Consider the following 27,793-nt stretch of genomic DNA (forward strand, 5'->3'; position numbering starts at 1 on the left):
AATCCCACTACTCAGGCTTCAAGTTTGAGATTGTAACTTTCGTTATAAAATGTTATGTTCCTGGCATGGGGCTGCTTTCTGCAGAGAATCTATAGAAAACTTTCCTTTTATTCTTTCAAGATTTTTTTTAGGCTCTTTAGTTACAATTCCTGTGGCCCCAGTGACTACTGGTATGACGAAACATTTCGTATTTTACGTTCACTGAATTTGTTCACTCAAGATTTTTGTATTTCTAATTTATTTTTCAGTCTCCTTCTGTATTACATTCCTATCCAATGGCACTGCTACATCTGTTAATAAGCAAATGTTACCTTTCTAGTTTTAATTATTAAGTCTGACCTACTTGCTGCAACTTCTGCGTTTTGTTCCCCTCGATTCCGTAGTACTGTTACATCTTCGTGTTCATATACTGACACAGGTATGAGTTAGGCAGGGTCTCCCACCTTTTATTATCTTAAGTTCTTGTGCCAAAGTTCTCTTTGAAAATTCTTTTTTATAACCTTGATTAACACTGTGGGATTACAGGTTCTCAGTCGTATGAAAATGGGCGTCTTCTGGGTTGTATCACCATGTAGCCTGGTAGAACTTGCCAACATTTCAGAGGTACTTGCTGCCACCATCATCAGTGTGATAAATCATTGCCATGACAGTGGAGGAGAGCAGAGGATTTGCCACTGACATGGACGTATGAGTAAGAGGTCATTAAAGGTTAACAGTTGCGATAAGTTTGATCATGCACAGCTTCTGGCCTTAATATTTTCTTTTGGATCACATAATTCCCCCCCCCCCCCCCCATATCCTCACTCTTAAAACTAAAAATATAAACACAAGAATTGCTTGTTTTACACAAATTTAATTACCTCCAACTTATATCCAATTTGTAGTTCACAGAGGATGGACCTAACCACATACTAACAAGATAACTGTTTGTCATATCTAAACAAAATATATTCAGGATGTTTCAAATTTATATATAAAAAATGTCTAAATAGTATTAGAAATATATTAAAATTGGCCGTCATTCACAATATAAGATAATTAAAAGATTAAAATATCATTTTTCGTTCCTTATCGAGTACTCGATTTACATGTGGAACATTTACGACATGTTTCGGCTATCAATAGAGCCATCATCAGGTGTTATGTTATAAATTTTTTAACTGAATTACTGAATTTTACTGATTTTTTAATGATTTTTAGTTATCATTTTTCTCATCCTTCATATTGTATCTTCATCCATTGTTGTGTCACATGTCACTAATATGATTGTATGAAGGATGAGAAAAATGATAAGAAAAATGAAAACTAAAAATCATTAAAATTCAGTAATTCAGTTAAAAAATTTGTAACATAACACCTGATGATGGCTCTATTGATAGCTGAAACATGTCGTAAATGTTCCACATGTAAATCGAGTACTTGATAAGGAACGAAAAATGATATTTTAATCTTTTAATTATCTTATATTGTGAATGACGGCCAATTTTAATATATTTCTAATACTATTTAAATAAATCACAATATGACGCTAACTAACTAACTAACTAGATGGCTTACCGAACCCGAAGGTTCATCACCGAATTAACCAAAGCCCTCCACCGGACCCTGTCCTGGGCCAACAAAATCCAGTTTCCTTCAACTCCTATCTCCCATAGATCCCGCCTGAGATTATCCTCCCATCTACGTCTAGGTCTCCCCAGCGGTCTCTTCCCTTCAGGTTTCCCAACCAGTACCCGGTGCACACCTCTTGTCCCATCCATGCGCGCTACATGTCCCGCCCATCTCACTCTTCTCGACTTAATCACCCTCACAATACTGGGGGAGCAGTACAGATTTTTAAGCTCGTCATTGTGCAGTTTTCTCCACGCCCCATCGTCTTCCCTCTTAGGCCCAAATATCCTCCTCAACACCCGATTCTCAAACACCTGCAATCTGTGTTCCTCCCTCTGAGTGAGAGACCATGTTTCGCACCCATACAAAACAACAGGCAATATTATTGTTTTGTATACTTTAATTTTCAGGTTCTTAGAAATCAGACGGGAAGACAAAATATTTTGGACTGAGAAGTAGCAAGCATTTCCGGAATTTAGTCTCCTCCTAACTTCCTCACAAGTATCATTTTGATTTGTTATTGTTGTTCCCAAATATTTGAACTTTGTAACCCTTTCAAAGGATTTATTAGCCACCCTAAGATAATTTTGCCCGCCTGTCTTCTGATGACGAGATACTAACATGTACTTAGTTTTTTCTGAATTTACTTCCAGCCCCACTTGTCTACCAGCCTCTAGTAAAACTTCTGCGTTCCTCTTTATTGTATTTATATCGTCCCCCAATAAATTAACATCATCAGCATATGCCAATAGCTGATGTGTCCCATTCAATTGCAAACCCTCCTGCCTACCTTGGACCTTCCTGATGGCGTATTCTAGCGCAAAGTTAAAGAGCAAGGGAGACAAAGCATCTCCTTGTTTTAGACCGTTCTTGATGAGGAATGTCTCAGATACATATTTACCTACTCGAATTTTGCTGCAGGTTTCATTTAAGCACATTTTTATTAGACCCACTAGCTTCTTTGGTATACCAAATTCAATAAGAATATTATATAGCACTTCTCTCTTCACAGAGTCATAGGCTTTTTTGAAATCTATAAATAACTGATGTACAGTCCCACCGAACTCCCATTTTTTCTCTAGTATCTGACGAATGCAAAAGATCTGATCAATCGTTGATCTGTTTCGTCTGAACCCACACTGATGATCCCCAATAGTTTCATTCGCATATGGGGTTAATCTTGCCAAAAGAATGTTGGATAGAATTTTGTATGAGGTTGATAGCAGCGATATTCCTCGGTAATTACCACACTCAGTCTTGTCCCCCTTCTTATAAATAGGAATAATTATGGATTCCTTCCATTGATGTGGCATCTCTTCCTTATCCCAAATTAACTGAATAAGCTTATGGATCCTCATATGCAACCCTTTGCCACCTGCTTTAATTAATTCGGCCGGAATCTGATCAATTCCTGGAGATTTATAACTTTTCAACTTCCCAATGGCTAGTTCCACTTCATCTAAGCTAGGTTCTGGCACCAACAGTTCAGCTGTATGCATTTTAATCTGTCTAATATCACCAGTATTATGAACATTTAAGAGCTCGCTAAAGAAATTTTTCCACCTATTCACAATTTTTATTGGATCTGCAAGCAAATTGCCACTATCATCCTTTACCAAATTAGTCTGGGGTTGATATCCTTTCTTAAAGTTATTAATGCCTCTGTACAGGTCTCTGATGTTTTTTTCCTTATTATTTGTCTCAAGTTCAGCAATTTTGCCCTTCAGGTATTCCCTTTTCTTAGTCCTAAAGGTTCTATTAGCCTCACGTCTCACGTTACATAGATTATCCACATTTGTTTTGTTTGCTTCCTTCGATCTATTAATTTTGAACATTCTTCATCAAACCACGGTTTATTTTGCTTTCTCCTGTAGTATCCTAGTTTCTCTTTTGCTGAAATTTTGATGCAGTTTCTGACATTTTCCCACTCCCTGTTGATGTCCACACTTTCATTATCCTCATTTGTCTCTAAAATTTGAAACCTATTCGAAATTTCAACTTGATATTGTTCCTTTGCCTCTCCCTCACTTAATTTTTTCAAATCAAATCTTTCTGTGTCAAAATTTTGTTTAGTTCGTCTACTTACTGAAAGCCGCTCCCTCACTTTTGCTACCACCAGATAATGATCAGTGTCGCAATCTGCTCCTCTGAATGATCTCACATCAATTACATTTGTCTGCCTTCTCTTATCTACTAAAACATGATCTATTTGATTGTGTGTTCTGCCATCTGGGGAAGTCCAAGTGTATTTATGAACATCACGGTGTGGAAATTTTGTACTTTTTACAATTAAATCTTTTGACGTAGCAAAGGTCACTGCTCTGACGCCATTATCATTACTAAGTGCATGGAGACTCTCGCTGCCTATTGTGGGTTTGAAGACATCCTCCCTCCCAATTTTTGCATTGAAATCTCCTAGCAGAATTTTCATGTGATACTTGCCAAATGTATCAAATACTGATTCCAATTCTTCATAAAAGCTATCCTTGATATCATCGCTTTTGTCTTCAGTTGGGGCATGAACATTAAGGACAATGATGTCGCACCAACGTCCTTCCAAAATTACGTAAGACAACCTGTCACTAACAAATTCTACTCTCTTAACTGCTGCCCTAATTCTGCTATGAACAAAAAAACCCGTCCCTAGCTGATGATTGTCATTCCCCTTTCCATAGAAAAATGTAAAATTGTCCACTGGGATCGTGCCCTCCCCCTCCCATCGCACTTCCTGCACTGCCACTAAGTCTAACTTATAATTCCCTAATTCCCTACACACTGATTTCAGTGCCCCAGCCCTATATGACGCACCTACAATATCTTAAAAAATGTCTAAATTACACACTACGTACAGTTTCATCAAACTGTCACACTATTTAGGAACATCGCCTGAAATCATATCATAAATTTATCACAGCTCAGAACTTGTGCATACACACGCACATTTTTAATGGTTTAATCGAAGTTCAAAAATATTTTAAAATTTTCTGGTACAATAAACATGAAAGCAAATACATTTTGTATAGAAGCTACATGATAATATAAAATTATACTTAAGATTATCTTAATACAATCATCACAGCACGCATGTTGAATAAAACTCGTAATGAAAGCCCAGTGAGTGGATGCGTTTTTTTTTTTTTTAATTCTGAACAAACCTTTTGCAGGATGCATGATATTAAAAAGGTCATACCAGAGGTCATGATCTTCTCCCATGTCAGATGCACATTATAAGGTCATTTGTCTGTCACACGGTACTCCACAATCTATGCCAGTTGAGGTTACTGTTCGTCTTTTGGAGATGTCGTACGAAGCCAGTTCATGTCCTTTAATTTTGTGAGACTTCTTTCTCATGGCAGTAAGTAAGGAGACAGATGTCATCTGGGTGGTTGCACCACACAGTCTGGTAGAAGTTTACCGATGTTTCAGAGGTGCTTGCTGTTTCTATCATCAGGGCGATGAGTAAGCTCTAATTTTGTTTGTGGTTCAAAATGGTGGAATGAAGTATCATCACCAGATATGACGTTGATGAACAAGTCGTTACACTTGGCAGCATTCAACTGTGATGACATAGGATGCATGTCTTCCGTTGTTACTCGGTAAGCAAGCAGGTAACCTGATGGAAACAGACTTCCTGATGTTCCGAAATTGGAGTCACCTCCCGCATTGCAAAATGGCAAAAGTGTCCTATGCCAGGCTGCTGTACAGTTTTCCTGTCACCTTTTGGTCGTATCTGATGAACACATGAAATTTGTGCTTGTTGCAAGCAGTTACGACACTTCTTGGTGAATCACAGCTCGGCTGACTGGCGATGTCAATGTTTCTGTCTTTAAAGTGCTTCACCTACATTCTGAAACTGCCGGTGCACATGTATGCATCTCTGTAGAATGAAGTCACTCGTAGACTTTTTACAGTTTAGTTTTTCTTCGCAAGGAATTCAATCATTGTCAGCAGTTCTGTCATAGTAGATTGTGGGAACACGATTTGTGCACGTGCACCAAGTCTGTATCCATACTGGATGGGTTAGACCAGTGGTATTCAACCTGGGGTACATGAAATTTTTAAAAAAATAATATTATTTTACGATAAACACTGAATAATCAGGGCCAGATTTAGGGTTAGCCACAGGAGAACCGGACGTAAGGACATTCGATTTGGGAGAGCGCAATTTTCTCTCTCTCTCGCTCTCCTTTGTGATTATCTGGGCGGCTCGTTTCATTTTATTCCACATAGTGCTTTGGAACCTGACTGAATAGGCAGGATTTAAACACATAATTTTGCTTTGCTAAAATACCTTTGTTCCTTTATTAATTTTTATATCATTGGCAATAATATATTTGTTATTTAATAGCTTGATTCTCCTTTTTCTCATTTAAAACTTATTATTTAATACATTATTTTGGATGTAATTTTTTTAATTTATTTTAGATGTAGATTATATACTATGTATAACGTGAATTATACACCAACAACTTTGTTGGTACGCGAACAAAAAAGGTTGAATACCACTGGGTTAGACTATGTAGCGGTGATTCTTGTAGCTACATTTTGTTTGTGGTTCATGTGAAAATGTAGTGCTTATAAATATTGCAAGATATCAAGGGATATTCTCAACATTTAGTTGGCACATGTGCTGCTCTAGTATGATAAGCATGTTCAAAACATTATATTACACAAGAACTTACTATTTTTACAGAATTATTACACTGAAATTTGTGTTTTTGCATTTCCATGACCACATGACAAGTATGGTACTCTTTCTACCTCACATCTGCAGGGTAGTTGTGAACAGAAGTAGATTTTGTCCTCTTAATATTAGGTTAGGTTAGGTGAATGCTTCAAGCATTGCATTACTGGCAAAAGCTGTATTTTCAGCAAAGAACTTGTTATTTCTTGATCGTGATTATGAGATGACACACAGTACAGACAACTTCATAGGACAACGCAACAATCCTGTTCTTGGTGGAGTACTTCTCTCTTCCGCCTTTTCTCCTTTGTTTTTGAGCCACTGTCGCCACCATCATCTCCTCCAGTGTCATGTGATGAGTAGTCATGGTTGAAGCCGTAGTCGCTGGAATCACGGTGGCTGGAATCGTGTTTGCTGGAGTCACGGTGACTGAAATCATTGTGACAGGAGTCATGGTGACTAGAATCGTTGTGGCTGGAGTCATGGTGACTAGAATCATTGTGGCTGGAGTCACAGTGATATGAGCTATCACATCCGCCACCTCCATCGCCACCGCCACCTCCATCGCCGCCGCCGCCACCACAGTCATCACTCATTGTTCTGAGAACAAACCATCTCATGGTCAGAAGTCATAAATGAAAATTTACATTACCCTGGTTAGTCCCTTTATAATTTTATCATAGGTCAGCCTTTTATGCATTCTTTATATAAGGTTGGCCATGTTTGTCTGTACGTTTATCCACTTGCCTGCATGATTCAACTCGAAAACCGCTAGATGAATTTCCTACAGAGCTGGTAATACCAACATGTCAGGCATGCCAACTTGTGAGGTGGGACTGTCACAAGTATCACTTACTGTGGGGCCATACAATGATGTCTGGCAACAGACTTTTCGTAAATATAAAATGGTGTAGTAATGTAAAGAAAAACGATGGTGGCTGCATGAACAATAAAAAAAACCTGACGATATGATTTGATCTTGTGACCATCTGCGTATGAGTCCATTATGTAAGCACATTGTGTTAATGTTCTTCATTTGCAATATTTAAAGAATATGTTAATTACAAACACATGATTTGGATTTTTTGAAATTAAAGCGATCATTTACAAAGACTTTTTCTTTAAAAATAACAGATTAAGAGACATTGTAACAAATATCATGGGCAATACATCACATTTATTGATCGGTGTTTGACAACTTGTGGCTTAAACGAAAGTTAGTAATAAAACAATTACTAAAAAACTACAATGAATACAAGAGTGTTAAAGAACTTAATGCTTAAATGTATGTTTGTATTCAAATTTTCTGGCAGCCCCTCCCCCATGGAAAAATCCTGTCGACGCCATGGCATTGTCATAACATACAACCCTTAGACCCGTGAGTCGATAAGAGAGGGCGAATATGACCCCATGTCTTCAAAAATTTTCATCTGCAGCTCTAGGAATTCACGTTTTAAACACGACAGTCGTTCTCGTATGGATTATAAACAATAAAAGTCTTCACAGTACCTATTTCAGAAATTTAATCATTAGACTATCATTAAAAACTGCAGAATTTACAATGACAATTGTTGGTCGACTAGTGATGTCTATGGGTTGTCAAAATCCACTGAGTCCGATAACAAATTACAATTTTGTATGACGTTTTTGTGAGGTAATGAATATTCCGTTGTCCTTGTTCCCCATTCTTCCACACAAACTGCGCACCTTGCCATCGGTGAGATGTCTGGACGCCCCCCACACGTCTGCTGACACAACTTTTGTGAATAAAATGTTTTCATTAATTTCCAGAAACGGCTAGTGCGCGTCTCGAAGTAATTTACTATACTGTTATACATTTAAAAAATTACAACTATTAATACTGTTGCTACCAGTTACCAAGTCTATTGTTTTAAAGATTTACGAAAATGTGGTTGGGAATTCGTGAAATAAACCTAACCTAACTTTTCCTCTTGGCTATCGATATAAAGCAAAATTCCGCCTTCTCTCGACAATGAGACTTCTGTCTGGCCACTTCCTCCTTCCGCTCTGAGATTGCATAATTTATAGCTGAATGTATTATCTAGTTCTCGTCAATGAGTTGCACAATGAAGCTATTTTGTGTTCTACGGCTTTGTGTTGCGTACACACCGTTTAAACTTGCAGCACAGACGCAATCCTTGCGAGATGCTGGCTGCTACACAGGGTCATTAAACACTAATTATAACATTAACAGTAATTCAGGAGAATAAATTAAAATTCTGTCATGTTTGCAGTTCTTCAAATTGTAACAATGAACTTCTTGTCTCTTTGTGAACCAGGCTCGTTCACTAATACATGTTTCTTTTTAATGTATTAATGCCAGTAATCCTTGAATGAAGTATTTACCGACGCTCTAAAAACATTATCTTAGCGTCTGAGGGACGGTACAGAGCTATTCAAGTCGGCGGGATTTGTTTCTAGAGCCCGACAGAATTACAAACAAAAGATAAGCGCAACTACAAATAAATTTATATTTGCGGGGAAAAAACAATGGCCCCAATCGCTTTTTCTTTCACAGAGACCTAATCGTAATTGGGGGGGGAGGTGTAAGGTGGACGAAAAGCACGCAATAAAACTTATAAATTCATGCGGTTTTGAACGTTAAACCTTGAAGGAACAGCACACCTGAAATAAGTATGTAAATGCAATAATCATGGCTATTGGCAAACATATAAATTCGTGTAAAAGCCTATTAAAGAAACTAGGAATTTTAATTCTTCCTTCTGACTATATATTTTCATTAATAAACTTCACTGGCAACAATCTAGAACTTTTTCAGACAAATCCAACTATACACGGTGTTACCACAATGTCTAAAATCTATGACACCATTAAAAACATACCTAAATACATACACCTTTCATTCTGTTGATGAATTCCTACAGTTTAAGAATAGACAATTCTTTTAAAGGTTATAGTATACATATAGTATCAATCATTAGTATTACTAATCTGCTGTACAGCAGTGGACTTGTTTTAATATTTCATGTTTGTTAAACCCAACTAATATTTTAAATTGTACTGGTTGCTATGTTAATGATTGTACCACATCCTATAGTCGACAAAATAATAATTAAATCTGCGTTCAACTAGACCCACTGACGAATGAATCCTTTTTACAAATTTCTGGATAAGTTCCCTGCTCCATGGGGAAACCCAACTCGTACAGAGTTTTAATTTGAACACTCACCAGGTAGATTCTCAAATGTCTTCCACGTCGTAATAGTAACTACTCCATCTGCGCTGTCACTGCTGTGCATTGATACCACACCCACTTTATGACGTCATCAGGATTTTCCAGAAGCCGCTGTATAGTGGAGCCATCTAGCAAATTAAATTCATACTTGTCGTTAGAGTGGTTAACTTCACCGTCCGGTGGCTTCTGACGCGAAAATGTATTGTGTCGAGACTGTGTGTGCTGGAGAAACACGTGAAAAAAAAATGAAGCCAACAGCACGTGATGTTCCCAAGCGGTCACCCATCCAAGTACTAATCACGCCCAATGCTGCTTAACTGCGGTGATCAGACGAGAACCGGTGTTTTCAGCATGGTATGGCCGTTGGCTTTAGATTTGACTGAGTTACTTCTATATCAAGTCCATTCCTTATTACCTTCAAAATCACAATCAATTGAAAGACAAAATAACAAGAGAACGGATTCCTGATTATCTTTAGGAAACGACACTTCCAGCTTCTAAAGTCGATACCACTAACAAATACAGGGCCGAACCCAGTAAGATTCAACTCGGACGACTTCCTCAAAATTCCCAATATAAAATACATGGACATAAGCAGAAATATACGGCAGACAGATTTTACCTGGCCGAGTGGTTCCTTGCTGAAATAATGATTTTCTAAATACCGTTGCAGGAGAAAATCACAGTTGACTCTCTCGGTGGGTGTAAATCAGGAGCTGCCCAGTGGCCGATGAATAATATACAACGCCAAGACACAATAGAGTATTTCAGTCTATACACGATATGGTCTTGCTAGAACAAGTACGTATTCGCCGGCACTTGGAACACTGCCCGACACAGTAGGATAACAAACCATCCAAGCTGAACCTTCACCTAGTATTCGTCTGCGATCTACAGACAACTACTGATAGACGCCTGTGCAGCTTTACTTTCTATGACTATCTTTAGGCATTCTGTAAAAGAAAAAGAGATTTCAGTAAAATGTTCACCCCTCCAAGTGACGAACAATCGCTTTGTATCTTAACGACGAGACGCGCAGTCTGATGCCTTTCCTGAATGGTGTGTTAAATTTAGGAGGGAAAATAACATTCTGAAATATATCCCACAGTTAAATTTTTAATTCCTTGAAGCATATGACATGCGCCTAACCCCCTTGCCTTCTGTGTTTATCTGATTAGCACCCCGGAGAAAAAAAAAATTATTTCATATTATGTTCACCCCTCCAAGTATTGGACAAGCGGTGTGTATCTTAACTCGGAGATGTCCCGTCTCACACCTTTCTCGGTTGGCTTGTTGTGTTCGGAAGTAGACTATCGCACCCCCTGGACAGGCAAAATTTCATACTGAGAGACTGCGATGAGGAATATTATCTCATATGCTCGACAGGTATCTCCCAACACTCATTCACGCGTTTCATTGCGTTTTCGATAATCGCGGAACAGACTAGATAGGCTCGAGTGCACTTACTGAGAAACGAATTGCCAGCAAAATGAATTTTTTAGAATAAGCCTTAATTAAACAATGCAATCATTTCGGCAAATAGGTAGTTTGGGAGTAGTCCCAACGACGCCGACATGCTGGCTGCAGTTATTAAAGAAAAAAGCAAAATAAAAAAAATGAAGCCAACAGCACGTGGTGTTCCCAAGCGGTCACCCATCCAAGTACTAACCACGCCCAATGCTGCTTAACTGCGGTGATCAGACGAGAACCGGTGTTTTCAGCATAGTATGGCCGTTGACGGAAATTTAGCTGATATTTTAGGTATTAGTATGCTGTTGTCGTTAGAGAAAGACGCTTTTTTTTAGTAAATGAGACTATGTAATGTCGAATTAGAGGATGATAATGAAGTGGAAAGGATGTGGACGGAGGTGGTTTTGGCCTCATTGAAGATTTTGTCACGTCATTTGCATGAAGGAACTGGGAAAAACAGAAAGCATGCAAGAAAATTATTTAACAAGCAGTGGCTTGGCGTAACCATTTAAAAAGTGTAGCCAAAACCCTTGATTGTAATCGACTTTTTTAGATTATGAAAGGAGACATTGGAGGTTTCTTAAAACCACACAGACAAGAATCAACTTTGTGCCAAAAATGAGATAAACGGCGTACACTATTCTTTAGTTGTTTCAAATTTTTGGGGGGAAGAAAGGGGTTGACCTGCCCATTTCAACGAATTTTTCCTGGGAAGACCTAGACGTACGTGGGAGGATAACATTAAAATGGATCTCAGAGAAATCGGATGAGGTGGCGTAGACTGTATTCATCTGGCTCAGTGTAGGAGCCAGTGGTTGGCTCTTGAAAATTTGAGAGCCTTCGGGTTCGATTAAAATGTTGGGAATTTCTTGAGTGGCTGAGCACCAGTTGGCTTCTCTGGAAGGACTTGGCTCCGTGGAGTACGTAAGGTTGGTCATGCTGGTAATCAAAGATGGCGTTCGGTGAAAGCGCGGTTTTCAAGCCAAGTGTGCGGTTTGTGGTTAGTTCACAGAAACATATATCCAGTGAAGATTTTGGAAGTAAGTAATAATTAATACTAATAGATTCAATTAATGTTTTTCGTGTTATTATTTTCTGGTTTAAAAATAAGTGCAGATAATTTAAGGTTAAATTACGTACCTGGTCAGTGTGTGAACAATGTACACTTTTCTAATGGCACGTAATATTTTCTTTTGCCATACTGTTTCTTTACTTGCTAGTGCTCGATGTAGTGAATTCAAACTTTATTATGAAGAAGTTAATTTTAGAAGATGGCTGTCTCCTGTTTTTTTTGATCCCATCTAGTCTGGTAGAAGTTTTCTAACATTTCAGAGGTCCATCATCAGATGGAGGAAGCAAGGACCTCTGAAACGTCGGCAAACTCCTACCAGACTACACGGATCAACAACCCAGAAGACAGCCATCTGCAAACTCACCGCCATGAAAACCTTAAAAGTTAATATTTATAATTATTTGTATGTGTTCAGACTTTGTTGTTAATAGGGAGGTGCTACTTGCTCTGGTTGTTTTTTATTTACCTCCACTGTGCCAAATATGTTGTTAATCATGATAAAATTACATATTCTGCAATCTATATTGATAAACATGATAGTAGTTGTAGGATTTAAAGAAGTTTTGTTGGGATCTCTATGAAAGCCTCTGATAAAATATATTCAGAAAATTTTATTGCCTTATAAAAGCAATGAAGATTTTATACTATACACTTCATGAACTGAAGGAATATGGTAAAAAAGACACTGATATTGTCAATGGTTTTGAAACTTAATTTGAGGTGGTGTAACCATCCTTGGTGAAGTTTATTTTGCAGTCAAGGCTTGATTTAGTATCAATGGATATGGTAGCCGACTAAGTAGCCAAGATTGAAGTTGAACTATTAACGTTATAAAAACTAGTGTCTTTTTATAGTGTTAATAGTTTTTTGTTTGTTTATTTTGTATGCATTACACCGATTAAAGTTGCAGAATGGTGTTGAGTTCTGTGGCAGAATGTGATCAGCTAATGTTTCTTCATTGAAACTGTTGTTGCCAAATGTTGTGACACTTTCCCCAACATCTGATGCAGGTTATTAATACCTATTTTAATTTCCAAACCACTACACAAATATGCTCTAAGTGTAATATTTGGGTCATAAAAATTGGAAGTGTCAGTAGCAATTAATTTCTTTCTGTGTGTTAAGGCATGAGACTGCTCATTTAAGCAGGACGGAGCGATCAAACAGAACGATGAAAATGCTGGGAGAATTCTTTGATCAAATTATTGCTCAAAATGTGTGAGACCCTCAAATCCTACTAAGATATGCATAGTTTATAGTTAACAATGTAGTACAATTGGTCAATTGCAAACAATTTGAGGATGTGTGATTTTATTTTTATAAATGGACTTGGTCATAGTAGTGTGAGTAAAAGATTAATAGCAGGAGGTATTAGGTTCATCCATTTGTTCTGGATAGGGATGATAATACCTCAGAAAATTTAATGTTTGAAGTGAACTCTGACAGAGAAAACTTTTACAGTTTTAATGATGGAAAGCATTGATGATTTGCTGGAACTAGTATGAAATTAAATGATGAGAAAGACTGCTAGTTATATAGTAGTGGTGCTTGTCTGTTGGACCTGGATTCACAGAAGAGAATTATCAGTTACTAATTCTTCAGGGCAGATTTTTACAGAATTTGATACAGTGTCAGATCTCGTATCAGCATCCCAAAATCTGGAAGGATTTAAAATCCATATTTTTTCTGGAAACGTTTATGGCAGCATTTTCCTCTATTTATCATGTTTAAAACTGGTAATTTATAATTCTTTGACTCACCACTTGTGAGTGGCATCACTGTCAGCAGTCTTATCACTGGTAGCAGACGACAGCTTGCTTGTTTGCACTTGTTAATTCGGTGGATGGTGTAAGCTTTTGTCTTGTAGGTGATGAAAATGATTACCAACTTAGATTTTTTAAGTTCTTCTGTTTCTCTTGAGAAACAAATTGTGAATGATTTGTCGAAATATGCATATATTTCCTAATTTCTTTGATAACCATGACATCACTTGAAAATAACTGAATTATTTTACTAATTATTCATACTTAAGACATTTTCCCACTAATGGCAACTAACATACATTTTTGAAAATAATTTATTAATTGTTTAAGTTGTTAACAACAACAGCTACATCTTCATATTATTAATGTATGGTTGATATTGTGACAGTTGGCCCTGTCATACCAGAAACTGGCAAAACAATATGTGAGATCCTTAACCCAATTTATATTATAAACAAGCACTCAATAGAGGATTGAGAAAAAAAAACTACCAAGCACTTTGTAGGATGTTGAACTTCCCTCCTTAATTTGCATAGTCTGCAATCACATGTGAAGTGTTTTCTGGAGAAGAACTCAAAAGATTTTATGCACTTGTTATGCTTCATAACCTAAAAATATAAACAATGGAATTGCAAAAGCCTGGAATTGTGTTACGGGAAGACATTTTTTGGAAACTTCAGTTCCTTTTTAAAAAAATATTCTCCCAAATTCAGGATCACAGAATACTATCACAACACAAAAGAAATGTAGTCATGTTGTCAGTGTTAATATGTTTTCTGATGCTGGGCAAATCAGAACGGTGTAGTGATATTACCATAGACACTCAGAAAAAGCACATTACGATACGTCTCATTCATGCATTTTTGATTTCTCCATAAACTGTTATGCAAGCCACTGTGACTAAATGTGTCATATGCTGCTTTATCATGTCTTGACTAACTTATGTTCATCAAGCCTAATGTTTTATAGCTAGCATTGTTCATAACGATGACACAATCAGCTCTTTCATGAACAAATTCTCTTCTCTTGCGCGTGCGTTTGTTGAGGTGTAAATATTTCAGAATTTTCTGTACAATGTCATTGTTCCTTGTTGCTTGTACCATCGGAATATGTGAACGAAGATTAATATGACTGCAGAAAAATAAAAAATTCTCGCTAAGGGAATAATCATGATTAGAATTAAGCATAAATAATATGATGACATTAATTATTTTAATATGTATTTTATTCAGTGTTTCACAATAGAAAGGAGAGAGACAGTTTCACACGAGTTTCCTCAGTAAAAAATTACAAAAAGTTGTGTAAAGTTTTCTATAAAAATGTATGTGGCCATATAAATACACTTGTACAGATCATGTATCTTGGTTTTAGAGTGTTTCCTACACATGGCAGTGGTGTGTTTGGTTAGTTAATTTAAATTTTAAGCTATTATATACATAGATATAATGTAATGTAAATAGTTAATAATCCTGATTTAATAAGTTCCACACATTTAAAACTATGTGACAATAAATATGAGTCATGTAATTTACACAATCCCTGAAGTGGAACTTGGCACTTTTCTTGGATCTTTGTTTACGTCTGTCTAATGGACTGGCTAATCATGACTGCAGCAACATGGAACACAGTCATTGCTTTTGATTGCAAAACCCTGAAGTGCTCAAGCTTTTTACTCTGGTGACCTGCAGACTCTTGCTTGATTAACTTCTTTGTTTGTGCTTCGTATTCTTTCTTATCTGTGATAAATTTCTGCCAGACTTTTCTAGAGGAACAGAGAGAATGTACGATTATGCAAACAATGCAACTTGTCTTCGGCTACTGAGAACTCGAAAATTTATGATCCAAAATATTACACTTAGTGCTTGTTTGTGTCATGAGTTTAAAGCTAGTGGTTTTGGAATTGAATCAGATGTTGGGGGAAGTGCGGTGCTTAAGGCAAATAAATAAATGTTTGAGTGTTTTGCAGTTGTACTGAAATGAAGTGTTTGTGTTTTGGAGACAGTTTCTCACGTTAAATATTTTAAATATCCTCAGTCAAAAACAAATTAGGCCAAAAATTTGCAGTAAACATGTTTTACACGAAGTTGTTTTGGCCTGCAAATTATGGTAGAGAGAGACGAGGTTTTTATATGTAATTTTTCTTTCTACTACCTCAGTCTTCTTCTTCCTATGAATTTTTTATGATAAAATTTGTAACATATTTGTTAAATCAGAAAAAATGACTACACAATGCCTGGCACCACTTCATGAGCTAATGACGTCATGTACATCACAGAGATGTAAATGGTTGAATGGTGAGAGGAAATAATTTTGACGCGTGATGTTTAATTTTTATTTGAAAGTTTGACAGACACAAACTTGTTACTTGTGCACTGCTTCACCTTCAGTAAGAAGTGATGAATTTTTGCCACCCTTCAGTTTTTGAGGTGTTTCATCCTCCTTGGAAAAGTTAAGTAAATCTCTAGCATTACGAAGAAAAGACTGCTCTTGGCCGACTTTTAAAACTATACTGTAACCTTGACCTTGACACAGAATCACCATTTCATGTGTTTCAAGCATCAGAAACTACTTATTTTTCAATCTGAATAAGGACTTGTGGAATCTTGAAGTTGACAAAATTCCATTTTTGGAGAAATCAACATGACATATATTTCCTTGCCAGCCAGTCATTTCATAGTTGTTATGCTGCATGTCATGGTTTAGCCAGTAATTTGTTTGAAGAGAATCAAGTGTAACACACGGGACCAATCTCGAGCCAGAAACTCTGATCCTCGTTGCCAACATCCCGCACTGCAACGTCCAGGATTGGTAGCCGTGTTGCCTTGTCTGTGGTGTAGCTGATCACCGTCTTGGCCCACTCTGGTTTCTTGTACTGCAACAAATTCCAAGATAAAGAGCCATTTTAATTTTTGAGACTATATATCAGAACTTTTCCAATAGATAGCATCATACCATTCACCCTCCCTCTTGCTAACACAGCAACACTACTCCTGACATCACTCAGCAATGGAACATGAAACACATAGCATATCAATCCAAAGGTGAAAAATAAAGGGAAGATTATTATGGAAGAAGAACACATACATTGTTGAAGAAATGTCTGAAAAATCGCCTCTCTGAATGTCAGAATGTGGATGACAGGACAATGTTAAGTGGATATGAGACAAATCAAGGTGTTGTGGGATTTGAGGTTTTCACAGCGGCGAGTCTGAAGATTGCTGTCTTCTGGGTTATTGTGCCATGTAGTCTGGTAGATTTCCACCAACGTTTCAGAGGTCATACTGCCTCCATCATCAGGGCGATACATTCATCGCCTCTGAAACATTTGTGGAAATATACCAGACTGCACGGCGCAATAACCCAGAAGACAGCAATCTTCAAATCAAGGCATTGTTTATGATCCCACCTCAGTACCAGTTCTAACAACTCACCCTGCACTCATCTTCTCCCACGTCATAACGGAACCTCTGGTTGCCACGTGGCATTATCTCTGCATCGTTCCATGTCATCAGTTTAATTCCCTTCCGATAGGTGCGTTTTATGGCATCAAAGTAGGCGACTGAGTTGCGGCAATGGTACGTCATGTTCTGTGAAGCACCCTTTGATAAGAGTTGCAGGAAGCCCACCTGATTGCTGTCTGCTTTGTAGGTCAGCTGCAAACACAACCATTGATAAACGTTTCAGAGTTCTAAGGATTGTATAAATATTTGAAACTTTTTGTTATTGTATAAGCAGATTAAATCTATATAGAGTTCATATTCATCACAGATGTTTCTAAGAAACCAGTTGTTGTTGTTGTTCCTTGGCTCTACAACCCATTTGTGGGTCTTCGCTGCGTCCTAGTCTGAGGTTTCCTAGTCTTTGAAGTGTGAGTTACCAACCCACTGACTCTGCACAATTTCTACTCAGTCCTTATTTGACTGCCAGAGCCATCTAGCAGTTAATCAGGAGACTTGGGTGAGAAATGACCACTGAATTTTGCTTATGAAACATCTCGTTTATGCTCATAAGGTTCTAAGAAACCAGTAACTGTGACAAATATTGGCAAAAACTCTTGTAACTCTAACTTTGACCATGGGGACTAATAGAAGATTCATTGTAAGCATGACAACATACTGAAGACTGTATAAACTTAGTTCTCTTGAGGACTGTGACTGAGATAACAGCACACTACATGTGGAAGCATTTTTGAAGAACACTGTAACTGTGAAAATATGTGGGAATTCTGCAACTTTAGTTATATTAACAAAGGATTTTTAATGTAGGAATGACCTACTACAACCATGAGAAAATTTTTTGAAGACCCTTTGACTGTGGATCCTCTTTCCAAGGATTCGTACATGATGTAAATAATTCTGTAACAGTGGAAAACATTTCTGTTTGACTCTATAAGCACTGTGATTTTTTAAGAATTCTATGGTACTACAGAAATTTTACAGTGTTCTCTGTAAACATATTAAATACTGCCAAGAATTTAAAACCAGGTTTCTACTTCCAAGAGTAATGTAATCACGGAAATAGTTGTTAGGAACTCGGCAACTGTGGCAGCTGCAAAGGAAAGTTGTTTCTATGCACTATGCAACATTGTTTATTGGCTGAAGGTACTGAAGTCATGATTACTGTTTCTATGGCTACAACTGGCAATAATCCTGACCTTCATGCCACCTTCCACTTCAGTGACCCAGATCTCCTGTTCCTCCCCCACATATGTTATCTCAGGGGTGCGGTTTGGCTGCGGGTAGATGCAGGTAGCTGTGGTTGTCATGTCGCAGTGCACCAGGATTGCATCCCGTATGTCCCCCTCATTGGGATCCATCCAGTAGTCACCAGATGGCAGTTCTGGGTGCGCAACATGCAAATCTCGACATGTCTTGGCAGGAAAGTCCCTTCCTCCATCGGGTCGCCGGAACCGCTCCCACTGGCTCTTGAGTGTTTCATAGGCCTTCATGATGAGGGTGCGGCGCTCACTGTCATTGAGGTCTGTGCCAAACATACGTGCCGGCTCATCTCCACTAAGTGGGTCAGGTCCCTGCAAGTGAAGATTGGCAGCACTCAACACACTGCATGATTACTCAGTACCTCCTGTCCCTGAATATGTTGGCATCTGTCCTTTCTCCGTTTTGCCCACACTTCTCTGTACCATTTCCCTGCCTGATGCCCTCCCTGTCTTTGTTCCACTTCAACCCTCTTTCTGCATTTTAGACCCTGCCTTGCCTTTCCATAAGTTTGTCCTTGTACTCATTGTTCTCTGATCTTCCTCTCACTTATTTGTCCTTATCTGTATTGGACCATTTTCAGTCTATGCAAAGACTCTATGCCTGTTGCTAGTTAGTAGTTAGTACCTTGGTCTGCCCTTGGCCCAAGAGGGCCGCCAGCGCTGCTGCATCATATCCGAGTGGTTCTCCTGGGGGACCTGGCGGTCCAGGTGGACCAGGACTTCCAGGTTGCCCATGTCGTCCCTCCTCTCCTGGTGGCCCTCGCTGCCCTGGGGGACCTGGCAGACCTGGAGTTCCAGGGTTGCCATCTCGACCAGCCATTCCTGTGCACGCACATTACAGTGTTTTTCTTATTGGGTCATGTGACTTTGAGGTACAGGATCCATTTTGTCAGGGTCTGTGAAGCAGCAGCTGCTATGTCTGGTTAATGGGGACTCATATGTATAAAGAACACTGAGGAAACCATACTTTAAATATCGCTGACTTTGTTATGTGTTTTGTTTTGTATAAATGTTTGACCTGCTTTGTTGATATTCTCTGAATTTTAACTGAACCAGTGGCAGGAAATGTTCACACAAAGTGTAGTTTTTAAGAACAGTTGAGAAAGTTAAATGAAAGTAATTTATTAAAAGTCATTTCAGGAAGAAAACTGAATGAAGACTGCAAAGATATAGCCGGTAATGGAACGCAGAATTTCTGCATGTTTTGTCTGTAGATTTTGAATTTTGAATGCTGCAAGCTAAAATAAAAAAAACAGCTGTATTGTACATATACTATGCAAATTTTACCATAAGTACAGCAATATATCTCAGGCGATGTAAAAATTTAACCATATCCCTTCAACACAAGATTTAATCATTTAACTCTTACCCACTTTTCTTCTTATTCACAAAAGAAATCTTAAAAAAATATAATTTTCATATTTTCCATTATTTTCACTGAAATGCATGAACATATATTTTAAATGTTGCTCTGTTTCTTCTTTACTCACTCAATTGTTTATTGGAAACTGACCATTGAGAGAGCAGCATAGATATATAGGGCCTTGACATTGTATATTGAGCTGATCAATAAATGCAATGTGTAGCCAGCCTGTGATACATGTTGAAATGTTTTTTAATCTGTTAATTTTAAAGAAAAAGTTTTCATAACAGATCATGTTATTTATCTTACTTGGACAACTTTAATTTCCAACTGTACTAATCATGTGTTATTAATGTTCATTTAAGTTCTGTAAATCTATAACAACATAACACAATGAGATATAGATCTGTGGTAGAATACTGAACTCATATGCAGCTGTTCGTAGGATTGAATCCTGCAAAGTCAAAATTTTTTCATTGTTTCATGCAGCTGTCATCTTGTTTTCTTTCTTACATTACACAAGAATTACTACACTGAAGCTGTGTACTTTTCAAAATTCTATTACTATATCACAATATATGACTTTATAATAAGTATGACTATATAATAGTGTTGATCCCACCTTACAAGTTAATTTTCCCATCATATTTTTATTATTGATTGCAGGAAATTAAAAAGTGTGAGGTTAGGGTAGCCTACAGTGGCATAACCTTCATATCAGATTATATCTAAACCTATCCTCAGGTTTACAAGATCAATCGTGTGGTCAGATGGACAGACAGACAGACATAGTTAGCCCTTTATATGTTAATTTTGTGCATGTCATGCAAGGAATGCATAATAACTTTATACCATGATATTATTATATATAGGGTTATAGTTTACCCTTGGTGCCTGATTCTCCATCTTTCCCTGGTGGTCCTTGTAACCCTGTCATCCCCTTCTCTCCTGAGGGACCCTGTGACACAAAACACTGATGTGTGACCAATATAACAATACCAACATTAATTTAGAACCACAAGTGAGAACTTTTGGCTTACCTGAGTCCCTGGAAGACCTTGTAAACCAATGAGGCCGCGATGACCCTTGGCACCTTTAGGTCCTTCCTCGCCCCTCTCTCCCTTTCCACCCTCAGGTCCGGGGGCTCCCGGCTTACCCCTTGGGCCCTGTGAATCAATTGATGCAGTCCTCAGGTCTACATGCCTAGTAACAAATAAATAATTTATCTGCACTCACATGGATGTGTTTTAGGACAAATCCACGTTTTAGCGCTGGTTGGCACCAGCACTGCATTGATATGTCATTCTCTCTACATTAGATGAACTGGTCCACTCCTTGAAATGTGATCATACCCAGGGGCTTTACATTAATTCTTAAACTGTTTTCCCTAAAAATAGTTTGTCATAAGACATGATGATACGTGGCTACATCTATTCCGTTAGGATCTTGTTGAAGAAAATAGATTCTGAGCCATATCAGTATATTATTGTAGCTAACAAATGGGAAAGAGACTAAAACTGTCACCCCCTTTACAGCATAAATTTCTTAATTTTTTCTTATGATGGTGAATTTCAGTGCTGTTGGACTACATTAAATATTGTAAACCAAATTAGACTTTGGGTCACACTGCTATATAAATGTTTCCAACATAACACATTAATGTTCTGTTACTTGTGATGCCATGCAAATTTTTCTAAATTTGAGTACTGAGACTATTTTAAAGGTTCTGTCATTTCATTCTTATTATTTCCACTAAATCTGAAAAATAATGTATTGTGTCCATATTCAGTTTGTATATCCATCCGCTTTCCTGTGTATGAAGTCCACAGTTTCATCATGAATTTATTGAAAAAGTGAACATTTAATGTTATGTTTCACTGGTTGGTGACAAAGAAAACTGATATTGAGTATACACTATGGGTAAATTTTGAACCAGCAGCCTTAATTTGACACAAAAGTAATAACACTGAAGATCACTCCAGTAACACATCATTAACTCCTCTGTTTAATGATAGTGGCCGTGGAAATCTTGAAAGTAGGGAACAGAGTGAAACATTTGTTCAGACCGTTTGTGATAATACAAGGTGACTTCAGATTAATGTAAATGTTCATGTTCATGTCATATACAGTCCTATAGGCAGGTTACATGGTCTCCAACTGTGAAACTCTTTCTTTGTCAATAATTTGAGATGCATGACTGAGTATGTAACAAATTTATATTACATTGATTTACTCTACTTCTCTTCTTTGCATTGTTTTCCTCTATCATTTTCCTTCCTCTTCTCTACATCTTTCCTTCTTCTCTTTTTTCTTAATTCCCTCCTTGGTTTTTCTCATTCTCCTTTATTCCTCTTAGTCTTTCTTCAGTTCCTCTTCTACTTTTATCCCTTGATTTTATTCACTGTCCATAGAACTTGAATAATCACTGCTGTGTTGCAACCTCTGTCAGTGTCCACAGACACACAGTTGGCACACCTGCCATTCATATAATACAAATATGTACATTAAAGTGACGCTACATTCCAGAGAAACAGCTCTGTGTTAAAATAATGAAAGCTCATGTGTGATTCGCATTACAGAATGCTTGGAGATTCCATTGTGAGCCAGTTTCTGAATAAAGTTATCATGCATGCTCTAAGTAGAATCGGTAGAACAGTGGCCAACATTAAAATACTGGTATGCAATCTTTCAAAGTTATATTTATAACATTTATAATCATTACAGTCTTTGACTGGGAACAGGGGACTTGAAAGACATTCTGGTGAGACAGACTCAGCGGTCTTATGTGAGAATGACATTTGAGCAAATATACAATTTAATTCAATTCTAAAGGGTTCTGACGATGGTAGATTACACTTATAATTATTCATTGTCAGGACTTTTTCCATCATCTTTTCTTTAAAAACCCATGACGTTTCGGAGGCTGGTACCTCTCACCTGAAGACGGAGACAGAACCCGTCTCCGAAGCGTCATGGGTTTTTAAAGAAAAGATGATGGCAAAAGTCATGACAATGAATAATTTTAAATATACAATTTCTTATAAAAGTCGCAGAACACCTGGAACCTTGTGTTCACACCAGTTGCAGAACACTGGTTAAGGGGGCAGAAGCAGGACACCTTACCTAATGTCCCTGCCAAAGTGACAAAGAATTTTCCACCCCAATCAAAATAAATAGGTTCTGGAAGTTAGTTGTCTTGTGGAGCAGTACAAATCCCATTGGTATCGCTGGTCAAACCACTCACCTGAGGTCCTTCTACTCCTTGCGGACCAGTTTCTCCCCTCAGCCCGCGCTCTCCTGCCGATCCTGGTGGGCCACTGGGACCTGGGGGACCCTGAAACAAATAGAAGCAGTTATAACTTTAAATAAAGGAACAGGGAGACTAAAATTTGAAAAATTGATGGAATAAGGAATGTAAGAAAAAAGGAAGAATATAAGAAAATAAGAAAGAGAGGGACTTACAGGCAGTCCTGGTGTCCCACTGGGTCCTGGTGACCCTGATGGCCCCACTGGCCCCTTATCACCTGGTCTACCAGCGATTCCTGGAGGTCCTGCTTTTCCTGGTGCACCCTCAGGACCTTGCTCCCCAAGTGGTCCTGGAGGGCCAGGAGGTCCTGCTATGCCTTGAGGTCCTGGTGGTCCCTCACTTCCCGACTTGCCAGGTGGTCCAGTTTCACCCTACAACAGAGTTGTTTCTGATGGTATGCTGGTTGGCACAGATCAGTCCAATCCTCTTCATGGACAAGCAAAAACATAAATATTAATTTTTTATAAAATATTAGCCATGGAGAAGGAAGATGCCTGGTGTGTTATCTGTGTTCCTAACACATATGTGCATGAGAAGATGAGTTCCTTTCATTAGATTCTTTGATATTAACTTCAGCTTGAAATGTATTTCTCTCTGTACAGTGAATTTGTAACCGTGGTGCATGAGATTGTTGTAATACAGAGCTGACAGGTGTCTCTACCAACAGTAGTGGTAGTGTCTAATTTTTCTGGTTTGTGGCTCTGCCAACAATATGCTGTGCGAGGTTATGGTAAGAGTGAGTGTGTGTTAATTATAAAAGTGGTAGAAGAAAGCCGTGGATATTAATTACGTCACTGAGAATGAAATTGCGAATCACTGTTCGCACTACGCGTAGAAAATATCAATGAAACTCAGAATGGGCACGAGCTTCTTGATGTGTGGCTATGCTGAAGAAAATGTGACGAAAAAGATTTCATAAACTAGTGTACCATGTGAAGTTCATGTAAACATTGTGGTTTGTTAGCATTTAAAGCTGAAAATTAATGCACTGTTTATAATTCTGTTCGTCTTTGTACTTTAAACTTTAAAATTAAGGGATGGGTAGGGATGAATTGGGAGTGAAATCAGGAACAGAAGAGTGGAAGTCTGTGGTGGAGTTGGTGAGTGAAGTGGGCAGGAGCAGGACCCCAGGCATTTAATTAATTATTTCTGTTTTTCATTGCAAATGTATAGATCTTAATTACATTTGTATATCCTACACAGCTAAGCATAATACCAACTGATGAAAGACTCTTGGGTTACAAACTGCGTCAGGTGACTGAATGGTGAATAAACCATATCTTATGCCAACGTTTGTAGAACCATCTCTGCTCTTATTCTCAAGTTTTCTGCATAGCAAATCTGATCCTTTGTAGTGCACTCACCAATGGGAACTGCAGGATGAGATCAGAGATTGCTCTCGATACGTAGGCAGATGATACGCTTTATTCACCATTCAGTCATCTGACAAAGTTTGTAACCCGAGAATATTCATCAACTTCAGTCGCTGCAAAAGCTTCAATTTATACATAATACCAACTGTTTAATATTTTACACAGACCATTCTTCTCTGATAACATGTTTCAAGTAGTGACAAGATGCTTTCATTTAAATGTTATTGGAAGCTTTAGGCATCCTATGCACTGCTATATTCTTCAAAATTTTAGGAGTTTAAATTCTGTTTTGGTACTGGAATACATGGACAGCCTGATGAATTAACTTCATATTCTTTATCTATTATGTATGTGCAGTCTTTAAATAATGGACAATAATGTTAATTTTCTGGCGTTACTTCACTGATACTAGTTAGCTAGTTCTATTTATGCTGCATTACCATCAGATGGGTGAAATAGATAGTGCAGTCAGGATTTCTGTAGCTGTGAGCAAAGTCAGTAACAAAAATGACTTGTTTTACAGCTGATTAAAATTTCCATGGCTCAGAAGATACCCACATACTGCTTAATAAATTAGTGTTTTCCTTACTGCAGCGTGGTGGCACTGTTGTAACATAATCTGAATACATTTTTGAATCTCAACTGTCTTAATCTTGATAAAGAAATCAAAAAATTAAATCAGTTTTCTCTGAACACATATCTTTCCCCCATGTAAGTTTAAAACATTTAGAAATGGGTGTTTTATAATATAAATGACTGTTGTCTTAATTTGATGATTTACTTGTCCATTAAGAACTCTCCTGCAGTGGTACTGGTACCCCTTAGGGTACTAAAGTTGCTTTCCAGGGGTACCAAAAATCCTAATTCATAACATACTTATAAAATAAATTAAACATGAGGTTTGAGGAATCCTATGTCATAAGCAACTTTAAAATGAACTGAGATTGTAGGCTTTCAGCAAAGCTAATATTACCTTGAAAGATGCAAAATTTCCTCCTATTCATGCAACAACTTGTTATTTGTTCACATATTTTATGTATTTAAAATTGATATAATCAAGCTGTATTCTTTACTTTCTTTTTTTACCAGTAACACAAATGTAGGTTGTGTGTTTTCCACATTTCTTTTGCCTGGGGCATTAGACTTATCTTTTCTTTGTCTTCATAAGGATTTTTTTATTTGTAGTGTTCTGTCTGACGACAGGTCCATATGAACAGGATCCTCCCATCCTTTTCTCGGACTGGGACCTGTTCATATACGTTCTTGGCAGATGATCCAGAAGTGGTTTGCCATTGCCTTCTTCTGTGTGTGAATGGAGTAATTGTTGGGACGCCACGGAGAAACCGGGGAAGCCCCCGGAGGAAAACTCCGTGATGCCTAGACCACGGCCTTGCCCAACACAAGTTATAAATTTGAGCACCACCGGGAATTGAACCCGGGACCCCAGGCTTACAAGGCTAGTGTTCTGACCGCTAGACCACCGTGGCGAACTCATAAGGATTACCAATCATAAAATGTTTGAGAACCTCTGCTCTACTGTACTCCTAGATACTCACAGAGGCTCCTCGGAGGCCTCTTGCCCCACTTGGGCCAGTGGGGCCAGGAAGTCCTGGCAATCCTCTGTCCCCTGTAGGTCCCTGAGGTCCGGGCTGCCCAGGTGATCCCGAAGGTCCTTCAGATCCTGTGTCTCCCTGTGAACAAAGGGGCATTGGTTACTGCGGCAGCACAGATTTCATTCACACTCTGTAGTCTGATGTACTGTACACTCCATACCTTGGGGCCTTCAGGGCCTGGTGCCCCTGGCTGACCCTGTGGCCCTGGGTTCCCTGGCCTGCCTGTATCACCATGTGAGCCCTTTATTCCAGGCACACCAGGTATTCCTGGAGGTCCCACTGATCCTGGCTGGCCCTGTGAACAAAAGAATCATAGTATTAGTAGGAATCTACAAGAATATGGTCAAGGTTATTCAATGTGGATTTAGTAATGTTCATAAGTATTCAAAACATGTACAAATATGTGCTGTGAAATGTTATTTTTTCTTAAAATGTGCATTTAGAAATACTGGTTTGTGTAAACTAATGTGTTCAGTGTGCTTTTAGGCAGATATTCTGTATGATTACCCTATACATAATAGTGTTCTAACAGTACTCTTTATACAAAGATTTATGTCTTCTGGGTTGTTATACCATGTAGTATGGTAGATGTTTACCAACGTTTCAGTTGTCATATTGCCTCCGTCATCAAGGCGATGAATGTGCCAATTGAGTGGAGGGGGCTAGGTTTATAGGAACTGGATAGTAAATGGAGTAGCCTGCCCCTAGCCAATGGGAGCAGGTGACAAATCAGGTGTGTCGTGGGGGTGTGTGAGAGAGATGGAGAGAAAGGAAAGAGAGAGAGGGGTCAAAGAACATCTTTCATACTACACGGCGCAACAACCCAGAAGACAGAAATCTTCATAATCACCGCTGTGAAAACCTAAAATCATATTCATTATAAATTTGTTAGAACATGCACGTACTGTGGAATTAGAAAGTGTTGGTAGTGTTTACTGTAGATGTTGAGACGCATACTTACTGCCAAACCCGGCTCCCCTGGCCGTCCTGGGGGACCCATGAGCCCCACTTCTCCTCGCAGTCCTGCCTCCCCTCGGCCTCCCTTTGCACCCGTGAGTCCTACCAATCCTGGAGGACCCGGTTCTCCTGGACTTCCTGTACAGTGAAAACGATTATTAATGTCTATTGGTTTAATGTGTTTATAACAGTAAACTGTCCTCCAATGTAGGTTTGATAAGCCAATCACTTTGCTGATTAATTGATTACACTGTCAATAGACTGACAGCTGTCATCCTCCTCTCATTTCGTGAACATGTGAAACATTAAAAAGGAGAGTGTTACAGGGATTTCTTCTTTCATAGGTTGACATCCATGGAATTGTCTCAGACGATTAGAATGTTTAATACAAGAGTGAACTCATTTTTATATCTAATAACATAAAAATTAAAGAAGCTTCTGCAGAAAATACCTTGTGAAGTTTCAAGGGATGCACTATATTAAAATTTCAGTCATACCAGACCAAAGGAAAATAAAATTGTTCATATGTAATGGTTATGAAAGACCTGCAAACATGTTAAAATGAATCGTTGTCACTGAGTTTATGAATTTTGCTGTTATGTTAATGTCAATGTTATTGAGAATAATTATTGATGGCAGACGGAGA

At 38.2% G+C, this 27,793-nt stretch overlaps 1 protein-coding gene and 2 non-coding genes across 4 annotated transcripts in view; all 3 read right to left on the reverse strand.

The window, feature by feature from the left end:
- Positions 1–9,761: 9,761 nt before the first annotated feature.
- LOC147873601 (5S ribosomal RNA) lies at positions 9,762–9,880 on the reverse strand. Its single transcript, XR_015535593.1, has one exon. It is a non-coding gene; the product is annotated as a 5S ribosomal RNA (ribosomal RNA).
- A 1,252-nt stretch (positions 9,881–11,132) lies between these two features.
- On the reverse strand, positions 11,133–11,251 carry LOC147873602 (5S ribosomal RNA). The gene has a single exon (XR_015535647.1). It is a non-coding gene; the product is annotated as a 5S ribosomal RNA (ribosomal RNA).
- Positions 11,252–15,024: 3,773 nt separating this feature from the next.
- The window catches only part of LOC110840376 (uncharacterized), a 55,910-nt gene continuing 43,141 nt past the window's right edge, over positions 15,025–27,793 (reverse strand). For both annotated transcript variants that reach the window (XM_087350001.1, XM_022085351.2), the window contains 11 exons: positions 27,152–27,285; positions 26,351–26,485; positions 26,134–26,268; positions 23,360–23,575; positions 23,142–23,231; positions 20,938–21,063; positions 20,783–20,855; positions 19,160–19,356; positions 18,472–18,846; positions 17,249–17,470; positions 15,025–16,689 (listed from right to left, as the gene is read on the reverse strand). In XM_087350001.1, coding sequence (XP_087206127.1) covers positions 16,543–16,689; positions 17,249–17,470; positions 18,472–18,846; positions 19,160–19,356; positions 20,783–20,855; positions 20,938–21,063; positions 23,142–23,231; positions 23,360–23,575; positions 26,134–26,268; positions 26,351–26,485; positions 27,152–27,285 — 1,850 coding nt within the window. In that variant the 3' untranslated portion in view covers positions 15,025–16,542. The remainder of the gene's footprint in view (positions 16,690–17,248; positions 17,471–18,471; positions 18,847–19,159; positions 19,357–20,782; positions 20,856–20,937; positions 21,064–23,141; positions 23,232–23,359; positions 23,576–26,133; positions 26,269–26,350; positions 26,486–27,151; positions 27,286–27,793) is intronic.

The sequence above is a fragment of the Zootermopsis nevadensis genome, unplaced genomic scaffold (assembly GCF_977971745.1).
Source record: "Zootermopsis nevadensis isolate Lab colony 2312 unplaced genomic scaffold, Znev_1.0 Znev_ptg000017l, whole genome shotgun sequence".
Taxonomy (NCBI): Eukaryota; Metazoa; Arthropoda; class Insecta; order Blattodea; family Termopsidae; genus Zootermopsis; species Zootermopsis nevadensis.